General features: G+C 40.3%; 1 protein-coding gene across 1 annotated transcript in view; it reads left to right on the top strand.

The window, feature by feature from the left end:
- The window catches only part of STIM2 (stromal interaction molecule 2), a 64,229-nt gene continuing 51,101 nt past the window's right edge, over window positions 1–13,128 (top strand). The window contains exon 1 of the mRNA XM_058023959.1: window positions 1–210. Within this exon, the coding sequence (XP_057879942.1) occupies window positions 33–210 (178 nt within the window). The 5' untranslated portion in view covers window positions 1–32. The remainder of the gene's footprint in view (window positions 211–13,128) is intronic.

Here is a 13,128-nt window from a genome sequence, read left to right on the forward strand (position 1 = left end):
CCTGCCTTCGCTCCGCGGCAGCGCCGGTACCGATGAGCGGGCTCCGAGCGCCCGGCGTGCGGCCGGTGCCGACCTGCCTGCTCCTGCTGGGGCTGCTCCTGCCCGCCGCCGCCGCGGGCGCGGGGTGCGAGCTGGAGGCTGCGGACGGCGGCGGCGGCCGGCGGGGAGGACGGTGCGGCGCGGCCGGCTCTGCGGCGGAGCCGGTGACAGGTAACGGCCCCCGCGCGTCCCGCCGGCGGGCGGCTCTCGGCACAGGGGTGGGACGCCGCTCTCCGGGCGCCTCCGAGCCGCCTCCCGCCGCCGCGGGGCCGGGCGCGGTGCGGCTCTGCAGAGGGCGCCGGGCCGGTCTGCAGGGGGTCCGGCTGCGGCGGCGGCGGCACTGCGGTACTGCCCGGCGCGGCCCTTCCCGGGAAGCGGCCCGCCGCAGGATGTGTGCAGGATCCTGTTGAATAGCGATATTGTTGAGGTCCGGAGCCGCCGCTTCCGTGTCGGCTCCCGCGGTGCCGCCCGTGCCGGTGTCCGGGGCGCCGCCAGCCGCGGCCGAGCGCGCCCGCCCCGGCGCCGCACCCCGCACGGCCCGGAGCCGGCACGGGCAGCGCGCCCGTCCCGCTGTGTCGCTGCTCGGCTCCTGCGAGGCACAGTGGCCATCCCTGCCCCCAGGGGGGTTTAGTTCGCAGAGAAAGGGGAAGCATTCCAGCCTTCGCTTAATTCTTTAAAGAAAAGTCACATTACCGTACTTAGGGCAGTTGGGAATGCCTGCAATTAAACCAGCGGTTCTGCCGAAACATTTGAAATCTAATTTCGGCAGGCTTTGATGGCTCTGAATTGCTTATACGTATTCTGAATCTATCTTGTAATGACCAGGGGGAAGCTTTACTGCCTCTACACAGTTCACTTAGCAAAATGGGATTTGTACGTTAGGAAATTCTCGGAAACATTTAGAAGTTTGTCCAGTCTCATAATGTGCTTTTCCAAAAGCTCTGTAATTGAAAGGAAGAACTTGGAAGGTGGACGAAACAAGAAGAACCCATATCCCTTCAGAATCAAAGTAGTGTGCGTTTCTCAGAGAAAAACTTCTGATGTTGTTTGGAATATTATTGACACCCTGAACGGAAAGTGTTGAACTTCAGCTGATGACACACACCTAGGTTTCTTCTCTGCCCAACACCTTGAAGACATGAATTTTAGTTAGAATTAATGAAACTCCAGCAGTAGTCATGACATAACTCCAAGGTAGAGATGCAAGGCTACGTGATCTAGCGGGGGACGCGACATTCCTGCAGTGTGAATTGTCCAGACTGTTGGCTTGCAGGGTGAACCAAAGGAAGCTGGAACATCCGCAGTCTGTGGAGCAGCAGTTGTACCTCCCAGGGGTGTTGTGGAAGTGCTGCATCAGAACAGCTCTTTCTGCTTTTTGATTGTGATTGATCTGGTTGTAGGTGGTGTTAAGTGGTTCTTACTATGAATACTGCTGATGCTGTCTACATTTTGTGCTTAATCCATTTTGATGTGTCTGTCTGTATGGAAAAAACCAGATTTTTTTAATGTTTTATGGACTGTAAAGGTACTGAGATGCCTATCAGTGGTGTTCTCTTCCACTTTGTAGTGACTGGTGAAGAAGAAATACAATTATTTGAGAAATCTAACATGCTCTAAGGGGATTTATTGTGTTACATGACAATATCGTCTGGAAAATACATATGCTTAAAAGCCATCTTACAAACTGTTTTAAATTTTAGGAGGTTTCAACATAGTTCTGTGTTCATCCACATGTAATAAATACATATTTCAATTTGTCATGGAGGTTGTTTGCCTATCTAACTAACTCTCAAATAGTTTTAAGTTATTTTTTGCAAAGCTGGAAGACCTCTTGAGCATTTGGAAAAAAACAGATGGCTTTTTCAGGGGGTGATTTTAGTTATATTATCTATCATTTTCCTAAAAGGTAAGAGTTGCAGATATGCTGCTGAGTTAGGAGAGAATATTAACACTTGTCTGGAGAACAACAGAACAAACTCTTAATTCACTAATCTTGACTGGTTTGAGAAGTACAATCCAGAAGATAAAAAGCTGATGCACATAAAATGCTGTGCTAGGAAGAGGCTATGGGATGCTTAGATAGAGATGCTTGGGAAGCAGAGCTGTAGGAAATAATTCAGGACTTCTAGTCACAAATTGGTCCGAATGAGAAACATGCAGCTGGCAGAAGTAGATGCCATCCTTGGATATGTTGATTGAGTTTAAAGTACAGAAGGTTTTTTTCTTTTTTTTTTTCTTTTTCCTTTTTGATTGCACTTTTGTGTCTAGGTTTGAGTATTAAATCATGTGGCTTGAGAGGTTGAGAACCTATGCATGAATTTTTTTATTTTATTAGAGTATTGGATTATTTTGATGTGGTGGAAAAAGCTGTGGTATGGATATGTAAGAAATGGTTCACGGAAGCACTGCGAGTTTTTTAAAGGTTTTTTTTCTATGTTTTTTTTTAAACTTTCTTGTAATTGGGGTGTAGGTTAAGAGGAAGTAAATTTTTGTGGGTGTGATTTAGATTAAATATAGGCTGGAAAGTTTTTACCTATAACAGTCAAATTGTGTAGATCGTTAAACAGGTTCCCAGTATCAGAGGTTTTTATTGGCTTAGAGAGGAAGCTGGCAAAGATAATCTAGATGTTTTACAGAAAAGGGATGTGTGGTGATGAGTTTTAGGACTGAGGGAGAGGTTATGATTCTATTTTTGCCATATTTTATCAGATATTCAGGTATTTATTTAAGTTAGTATATAGATTATCATTAGTGTTGTCTTTCCTGTGTGTGTGTGCCTTTTTAGCAGTATTTTTAAATGACAGCTGAATATGTAGTGTGACTTGACTGTGCCTGAAGGTATTTAGTCATGATTATGAAAATTGGACCAACAGAACTGTCTCCCTTGGAGGGAACACCATGAGGCTGTTTGCTATTCACTCCAGCTCTGCTTGTTCACTGCTTAATTTGGTAGAAGGTTTTAAGGAACTTTCTGTTCTAAGCTTGAAGATAGCACTGGCTTTCCACATTTTTATATTCACCCAATTTTAAGTTGCTTTGTAATTCTGGATTATTTTCATGTTTAAATTTAATCCATGATCATGGATTAACTTGACTGCCTTTGGGTGCGAGAGAGATCCTGCGCCTGTATTTGGCAAATAAATTTCTCTCTAATTATGTCTCACAATATTTGAGACCAGTTTTAACTACAGCACTGCATTGAAGCAATAATAGGCAACGTAATGTAACCTGTTTTTTTTAGTAATTCAAAGATTTTTCTTTTAATTACATTTCTATTCTGGAACTTAGCCATCATATTAACACTCTGAGCTCTTCAAATTAATCAGGCTTTGGCATTTGAGAAGTGAAGGTTTCTGGAAAATGTGTTTTTAGCTGCAACTCTAGAGTTGGCTTAAGCTGTTCTAGTGTGGGTGGCTGTTTAAGTGGGGCTTTTTTCTCTGGATTGACCCCAGCTGGTCATGCAGGCAGTAGTTCCCAGAAGAGAGCTGGTAGGAGTAGTCATGCTCGTCCCACTGCTGGAAAGCCAGCGGGAGGGAAGGACTTCCACGCTCCCTCTCTGCTCTGTAGCACCTGACTCGCCCTGACGTTGTGATGAGCACTGTCTGTGGCTTTGGCCTGCAGGAATGTGACAAGAACCACAGGCAAGAGCTAAAACCATGAGTTTTTATCAGACTGTTTCCTAACTTACTTTAAGCCTAGCACCAGTGCAAAGGAGAAGGGAGACCATGGTGTCAGGAGAGGGGAACGAGGATGGTCTGCTTCCTGTGATGGCACCTAGTCTGAACAGAGCTGTTCATAGAGTTTTATCACTAAGGTGGCTGTGAAACTCCATCAGTGACCTTTTTGGGGCTTGAATAATGCGTTTGGAATTTGGTGGTTGTGTGTGAGACTTCATTGTATGGTGAGCTAATACCAAGAGGACGGTGAATTCAGGCACATGGTGAAATGCTTTTGCATGACTAGTTTGGCATGCACTTGTCCTAAAAGTTTGAGAGCTATGAGATTTCCATTGCTTTCTTAGTAAATTGCTAGTAGATTTCTCTAGCTATGGAGACTCAGCACTACAGGTTTGGGGTTTTTTTTGTTGTGTTGTTTGTTTTTTTTTTTTTTTTTTCTTCAGTTTGCCTCTAGAAAAGCTCCTTGTAATCTGTGGGAGGAGTAATTTCAAGTCCTGTCTCTAAAGGGTGTTGACTTCAAGCTACTATTTACTTTTTGATAGCATCTCAATGCTGTCATTTGTCTTTGAATTAGAATGAGTTTCTCAGTTAAATTAAGTTTTTAATTTCTTAGCGTGTTTTTTATTTTTAGTGATGAAGAATAGAAGAAATTCAGGAGAGAGCTGTGTTTTGATAGCTCACTCAGCAGTTGCGTTGTCATAACTGTGAGATACAGTTAAAAAAAGCTGTGAGTGACTGGATTTGTAGACAGTTTTGAAACAAATATTAATAATTAATAAACAATTAACCAGGAAAAATCCTGGCCTTTGTGTAGCTTAGTGACATTGGACTCCCACTCAGAGATTAGACAGCAAGCACTTGTAACTTCCTTTGCCCTTAGCTGAGTTTTTTTGCCTTACAGCCTTCCAGTGTTTTGATTGTAACTCTTCAGTGCTTCTGCCAGTATGTTCTGCACCTTCTGGTGTCCTGTGAGGATTTTCCTTCACCTCTTCTGAGGATTCATTCTGAGTGTTTTCATTTGGACAGGTTATTTAGCTGGTATTTTTTTCCTGTGTTAGAGTAGCAGCATGTAGCAGACCCTTTCTTAATACCCCCAGTGTTGCTCCCTGGAATGCTGGAGCTCTGTCATCTCTCCAGCAGCAGGATTTTGTGTTGCCCTTTCAGCTGTGAGCTTTCTGAAGACAGCTCTGCTTTTCTGAGGACCTCCCACCCGATTCTGCAAAGCTGGGCCCACGCAGCCTGGGCATGACTCATTTTCTTCTGCCTGACTCCAGGGATGCTGATCTGTCAGAGCTGCCGTGTATTTGTCAAAAGGGGACTGTGCCCAGGGACAGGAGCAGTTATCTTGATAAGATTTCCTATGATGATACTACAACTGTGAAAATCACCTAAAAATACTGGGGATTTTTAGCATTTGTATGAAGAAAGCAGTTTGATAGTCTTCTAATTGATTTTTAGGTAGTGTTCTCTAGCTTGGACATCTTTACATCTTTTTTGTGTTTAGTGTTCATTCTCAATCAATATTTAGGAAGAAGAATGCATAGTAAAGAGCTGTGATGTGAGGAAGCTAAGAAAATTACTAGTGGTTTTTTTTTTATTTTTTTAAAAGAAATATTAGGGCATGGTCAAAGACTCTTCAAAAGTCAAAAGTTTATTATTTTACATAAGTGCTGACTAATTTACTGCAGAAATCCTGATATATGAGAAGACTTCTTTGGGATTAGTCTGTTACAACCTGTCTGTGAAAATGGCTTTTTGAAATACAGAAACTTGAGATATTTATCTTGACCACACAGGGAATGTGTAAAAAATTAATAAACACACAGTTTGTTGTTCTAAAAGAAGCATATACCCTTTTTTAGAAACCAAGGTAAGTTTCAAGTTATTACATAAGTTAGTGTTATTCTGCCTTTGGTTACTACTAAGTAGTGCCAGTTCCTATGGAAACTGCATATCTGAAAGAGGAGGGGTGAATAAAATTATAATGTGTTGTTAGAATTTAGAATCAGCACAAACAGAATGTGATGATTGTCAGAAAATTTTCCCTTGTTCACTTGATTTCTCTGAGCAATTCAAACTTAACTGAAGAGAGTTTATTTATACCTTTCCTCCCCCTGCCCCTTTATTCTGGATCTTGCTCATTTTCCTTCAAATCCAAAAAATCCCTGGCATTTTTCAGAGACCTGGTAGAGGCAGGCGTCTTTAAATCTGTATAATGAGATGTAGAATTTTAACTAAAATTCATCTTGGAAATCGAAGATAATGTGCTTGTCAGTACAATTCAGAATTAAGAGCTCACAGCACTCAGAACTGTTGACTCATTCATTTCAACAGAATTCAAATTAAGAGCTAAGAGCCGCTGACCTTTTTGATCTCATTCCCGTGGTGTCTGGCCAAGGTTTTTATATCAGGAGATTTTCTCTCCATGCAGGCAGTGTTCTGTTCCTGCAGGTGAATCTTCAGTGATTCCTAGATGTTGAGATGGGAAGGGAACCATCACTGAGTTACTGCAGCTGGTACTGCAAACCACAAGCAGCACCACAGAAACTTGTAAATTGGAATTGTTGTTGAGGCAACAACTGGAATTGTTGCTGGATTGTGTTAAGCTTAACTTCTGCAGTAGCTCAGAATTTATAGGAATGCAAAGATAGCTTTGATCCTTTTCCTCTAGGCAACAGTTTCTGTTTCCTACCTTTTCTTATGCATCATAAATAATTTAAAAACTGTCAGCAGCCCAGCCTTCTGGTACTGTCTCCAGCTAAAATTTTAATACCTGATTTATTTTTTGTGTGTGCTGTGTTTCTGTAGTTAGTGTTCATTTCTAAGAAATTGTCACGTCCTCAGCCTCTAGAACTGCGTAGTTTACTAAAAACAGTAGGTTACCTTAACCTATTTAAAGCTGTGTTTAAAAGCAAACAAACCCAAACAAACCTTCTGATAGAGTATTCATTTAAGCAAGGTTGTCTGGAATAAAAATTTGCTTAAAATGTTTTGGTTTTCTAGGCTCTGTGTACTTTCTCCTTAAAAGGGGAAACTTTGTGAAAGTGTGGTCTGAATGCTCCTTCTCACTTTGTAGTTTAGAGTAAAGGAAGGGGTTAATTGTATGCAGTTATTAAACAAGTGTTACAGAGATAAAGGAACAGTTTTTCTCAGTTCCATCTAGTGGCTCTGTGAACTGAATTACTTAAATTCAGTTTCCTGCAAGTTAAATATGTTATTTAGAAAAGAAATTTTCACACAAATGTTATTTTATTTTTAATAGTAAATAACTTCTTGTGGCTCCCCTGGATATTTGTCAAGAATATCTCCTGAATGGTGTGTTTTTTGTTTTTAAAATTTGTTTTTGTTTTGATTTGTTTTGTTTGGTTGGTTTTTTTTGATTATATGTAGCCTTGACAAATGAGTGAATGGCTCAATAAGTGATTATTTTTAAGGTATACTCAGTTTTCATACAGAAGTATGTTCAGTGAGCTTTGGTGGGGAAATGCAAGCTTTGACTAATAACTTTTGTCAGTCTGAATTTTCTTTTGTCCGAGCCACAGGCTTTACTTGAAATGCATTTCTCCCTCCTGCCCTCACTAGATGCATTAAGTAGATGAGTCTTCTGTTTTTGTGCTTAGATCTGAAGCATATAAAAAGAATATTTTCTCTGTAGTAGTCTGGAAATGACAAGCTTGATTAGTTTTTCCTCATTTTGAAGTGTTACACAGTATTTTCATTTGAAGAACAACAAACAAGAAGTACTATACTGTTAACAAATAAAAATCCTATGCAAATCAGGTGTTCTGTGATGATTTTTAAGCAAATATGAAAGGTAGTTATTCTGAGTAGGAGTCTCCCTTCTAGCATAATTTTAATTCTAGATTGCTATATATAGAAGGTTGCAAGGTAACTTCTTGCTGTAACATTGTATGTCTGTATGAAAATACTGTTGGCTTCAGTTGTTTTCATTGCTTGAAGTATTAAAAATTGTTTTGAAGTGAAAATGAAATTGCTTTTTTTTTACTGCCAAGTACTTTTCACTGTTTTGCTAAATATGAAATTTAGATTATATAATATCATATAGTTCCAAAATTTATATTGTTAAGTGTCAGGAAGGAAAAATATATTTATATCCTTTCCTACTGGTGGATGTTAGTTGCAAATGAAATGTATAGAGACAGTTCTGTTTTTCCCAGAGTGTATTTTTAGTTTTTATTTGAAAAGCTTAACTTTGCCAGTATTTTTGTGGAACCTGGCTGCCTCAGTCTCTTTTTGATACCTGGTTCATGTTCCCTGAATATATTTACTGAAACTATCTGTGCTGTAGAAGGTATTCTAGTTACTTTGGAAGCAGCACACTAAAATGTCAGTCCAAAATACAGATAAGAGCCACTGAAAAGGATTCCATTGACTTGAGTGTCTGAGTGTATTCATTGGGATTGCACTCCAAGACTGCATTTAAAGTAAAAGAGATGTTTGGGTTTTGGTCCTGTGAAGCTCCACTGCTGGTTTTAGAGTGGCCGTGCTGGGGACCTGGGGCTGTGCTGCTGTAGGGGATGTTGGTTGGCCTTGTGACTGCTTCACCTTGCCCTTGAAATGGGCTCTTTGTGCAGGAGGGGCTGCTCCTCCTGGGTGCTCGCTGCTTTCTCCCCCTCCCTGCCTGTCCTGGGTGTTGTCACTGCTCACTTACCCTGTCTGCAGGCGTCTGCTTGGGGGCATCGACTGAGCTGGAAGCTCAGGATCAGGTCCTTGCTTCAGTTCAGTGCACAGCTGCACAGCAGCATCTTGTGAGGAGATAAAAGTGTTGGGGGAAGTTGTTATTAGCCATTTTAGTGGAAGCCTGCACATGCCAAGTAAATAGCAATTGAGAAAGGTGGGTAAGGGAAACTGAACTTATAAAAAAACCAACATTTTACCCAGATGTTACCAACTGTGGATCTGGAAAGTGTCATTCAAAATTGATAAGGAAGTACTTTGGCTATCCATAGTACTTGGGGAGGCTTTTAGATTAGCAGTAGAGCTGTGATTTTAGTAGGGCTCCTTAAAGAGATTAGTTATTGTAGATGATAGTAACTTTGCTTGCAGAAAAATGGATGGTTTGGAATGAAACTTTTGTTTTGGGAGTTAATTTGTTTTGTGCCTGTTGAGTTATTGTAAGAGAGTTTGCATCTCAAAATTAAAATTGCTTGCCAGGCATAATTATTTACTTCGATTAAGTGAAACTGATGAAATGAGATTTTATTAATACAGGATAATAAGAAAATGTCCCATTCTGATTTGGCTGTAGATGTTTGTAAGCTAAAATCCCCACCTATCAGAACTCTAAATGCATCCAGTTGACTACTTTACTTTTATAAAAGAATCCAAGTAAAACTAGTTTGTTTTGTTTATTAAGTAAACATCCTAAGAAACTGTGCATCTGTGATGTGTTATTCTTTTGTCTCTGAAGCACTCGGAAGTTTGTTTTATGTTGCCTCATGTCTGTTTATAGTATCCCATGAACAGTAGTCAAGGCTTTAACTTCTCTTGATGTGGACAAGTGGTAAGAGTTCCTTATTCCAGCAGAGTGGGAGCTCTGTGTGCAGCCTGCTCTGTGATCAGGTTTCAGAAATCACAAAACAGCTGTGAACAATCCCAGGTGCTGTGTTGTCCTACTGGAAAGGAAAAGGATGCATCTCCACAGTACTAGATGGTTACAAATGGAGCATCAGAAATGACTGGGAGTTTGGAGTGTAGTGGGGTGATGAACTGGGACTCAATCTAAGCTGCTGCTGCTTGCACAGGTCTCTGAAAGTATTTCTTGATGCTGTGTGGCATGGTGGTGCTGACATGCAAAGGAGGGGTGCAGGGAGAGAAAAGAGGAGGGAGCTGACTTTAATGAGTGCTTTTGTACCATTCAGTGTATTCTTAGAGCTGATTTAACTGATTAAATGGATCTCTGATTAGCTGTTATACTTGAGATTTTTGGGAGTAATTGTGGATTGTTCTTTGGAAAAAGCCTGGGTGTTGGTCAGGAAGAAATACTACAAATTATGAATACTGAGAAATGGAATACTAATAATTGTCTCTTGAAAGGATATGTTAAACTAGAAAATACACAGAAACACAGAGAATATTCTGAGTTAGAAGGGATCTGGAGGGATCATAGAGTCCCTGCCCCTAAGTAAATGACCCATACTGTGAATAAACCCACATCCTTGGTGTTACTAGAGCCATGCTCTAACCAGCTGAGCTAAGATACTTGAATCAAGCTTGCCAGTGCTTTTATATACATATTTTTGTGTAAGATAATCTAGTAGACTGCTTGGTGTTAAAAGACCTGCCCTGTGGCCATTGTTCCTCAGAAGCTAAAGGCAGCTGCAGTTTAGGCCTTCAGCATGTCTTCTTCCTCATGCTGAGCAGTTCAATTGTTGCTGGAATAATACACTGCAATTAGCTAAGCAAAGGTTGGATGAACACTGGGCTGGAAGCAAGAAAGGCCAAGAAGGTGGAGGGAGGGATGGATGGAAAAGCACTGTGATGGTCAAATGGGTTTCAAGTCTTAGGAGGGAGGTAGCAAGGGTGTGGTAGGCCTTTTTTGAAATAATGAGCACTATAAAGCAGGCAGCTGTAAGAAAACAGGTACCTATTTTCATGCTGTGAGACCTGGAGGCATTAATTGTAAAATCAGCAGAATGTTTGAAAATAGATATATCCCTGCCCTGCTTCCCAGTTTCCAGGGTGAAATGGGAGAACATGTCTGCATGAACAGGTACAGTTGAGCTAGAAATCTCATTACAGTGGACTGTTTTGTTAAAGAAAAATGTGTTGTTTGGGGGGAAAAATGGTTGTTGCTATCACCCTCTGTACTGCATCATTTGCTGCTAGATAGTTCTTGACAAGATTGAGTTGGGTGGACACCTTGGAGTAAGAGTGGCTATTTCATATGTTTGTGCTAATTTTCTGTGAAATTACAGGTATGATTGTGTTGTTTGAGACAAAACAATTTGACAGTATAGTTGCCATTTCCATGACTTTTCTTTTTGTGCAAATGTTTAAAGTGATTGCTAAAGTAGAAAGAATAAGGGTAGAGTACTTAGAGGAGAATGTCATAATGTTGCAGTAAGCTGCATCATAATTTAGGTGCTTAGGTTTTGGGAGGTGTAACTAATTTGGTGTTTTCAGTTTGAGGACTAGCAAAATTTTTGCTGGCATTGACTTACTTTTAAAATTGATTTTATTGAACTGTGTTTCTGCTCTTGATTTGTATTGGTTCGCAGTCTCCTAACACTGAAATTTCTTTCCTGGCAGAAGTTAGCAAAATCACAATGACTTTTTTGGTTTTGATTTTCTTACTTAGTTCATACTTAGTTTTCTGTACTCAAAAGGCTGTCAGCAGCACATTAACATTTGTATAGAAGCCAAAGAACAAGACAGCATTGCCTTGTTGTCCAAATTATTGTTTTTGTTCTTTTAATAGGAATGTAATAGTTGATTGTTCATTTGAATAGATGTTCTTTATGCTTTAGTAGAAATGTCTTAAGAAGTGCTTCTATAATTCTGACAATTTGTTGTTTGCTACTGTGTTTTTAGGTTCTGTGAAGTGTTTGAGAAGACTTCAGGCAGAGAATAAGCATTCCAACTGAATATACAGAGTTTTCAGAGTTCAGTAATAGTGTCACTGCTTAAAGACCACATATTGTGGCTTGCTGTCTTTGGTCTTTTGCATTCAGGTCTGACTGTGAGTGGCGATTTTAGGCAGCTGTAAGGTTTTAGGTGATAGTGACGATTTTGCAGGTTGGTCAGCTAATTTTTGAAGATTATTCATCCAAATTAGTTCAGAAAATGAGCATTTGCTCTGTAGTTACTACCAGGGCATTCTTATTTGTAGGATACTGAGGGAACATAACTAACTTCTCAGACTTTGTGGCCTCTTGTATTTTTTTTTTATTCAGTCCACCATGCGCCCTGCCCCCAAAGGTTTATGAAGGTTATTGGAAAGAGAAGAATTGTTTCACTGCTTCTTATATGATTGTGGATACTTGAAGTGAAACTGTCTGGTCTGGTCTTGTGTGTGCTCTGGAAGCTGACTGTAGAAATGTTTCATGAATTATGTCTAGTTCAGTTTGCCTTCTTCAAAATTTTGTTGATGTACGCAACTAAAATGAAAAGTGGAAGTGAAACACTCTGCTGGTAACGAAGACTTGTTGCACGTAAAAATTAAGGGAAATATGGTGTTTAAAGAAGTGAAAAATGTTTGCTTTTCCAGGTCTGTGCTGTAGTTGGAATAATCATAAAGGATAAGCTTAATTCTTTTAAGTTAATTGAAAATGTAGTAAGAGACTGGTTAGAAGCTGGAAAGGAGTGAGCATTTAACTATCAAGACAGACCTTGGCGAGTTTTGCATTCAGAATGTTGAGGAAGACTGACTTAAATATGAAATTCTTTGTTGCCTTTTGCGCACAGATGAGAATTGGAAAAATCAGTGGTAAACCATTATGGAAAGCAACATGTTATGTCCTAGGATCAGCTCAGAGGCTGCCATTTATACTCCTGATTGGGTGTTTCAAAGCTCCTTTTGTTTGGCTAGGTAGTGAATTTGACCTCAGCACCTGACCACAGAACAGTTTGTATTGTGTGGAGCTAAAGCATATAAGGAATTTGCCTAAAGTATTCTGCTTAACCCCAGGTTGTTTGATACCTCATGGAGGGGATAGTTCTGAGTCTTTTCTTAGTGTTGGTATGTGAGCTGGGTGTAAGTTAGAGACATAGTAAAGGGTGAGCTATGACATTCATGCTGGTGTCGGGTACAGAAGCCAGCATCAATAATGAAGTTCTCAGTGTATTGCAGTGCTAGGGCAAGGTAAATGCTGTTCTTGTAGAGAGTTTTAAGTAGCCTGTAATATTTGCATGAATAACGAGCCATTGTCTTTGATGTGTTCACCTACTTTATGAAGTAGCCTCAACTGATAGTCTTGAATATTTTGAAACTTGCTACTTCTTTGGCCTATCTCAAACTGCTGTTAAACAGAGAATACTTCAAAGTACAAGCTGAAGCTAGTTTGTTAAATAGGCAAAATCCCTTGATTTTACAGATTGTATTTTTCTGTTAGCAACTGAAAGGGTTATGAGGTTTAATTGTAATGAAAGTAACTTCGATATTTCATTCCTAACCTAGAAGATTTTAAAGACAATAGGTATACCTAAATATCTGAATATGGGTTAAATACTTCCATCAGAAATGATACTTTATTTTTGTTATTTTTATACTTGTGTTATCATGCAAAGGGAGGCTTTCAGGCATCCTCCAGTTCTCTCTTGGTTGTTGTTCCTTTCAGAGGAAATAGGGAAATAATGATTTGCATTTGGCGGGGCAGGCAGAAAGCTTTGTTTTTTGCAATGCTGGGTGAAGCCTTGTGGTGGTTACTGGTGGGGTGCAGGGTGCAGGGCA

This window comes from Melospiza georgiana, chromosome 5 (genome assembly GCF_028018845.1).
Source record: "Melospiza georgiana isolate bMelGeo1 chromosome 5, bMelGeo1.pri, whole genome shotgun sequence".
NCBI classification, from domain to species: domain Eukaryota; kingdom Metazoa; phylum Chordata; class Aves; order Passeriformes; family Passerellidae; genus Melospiza; species Melospiza georgiana.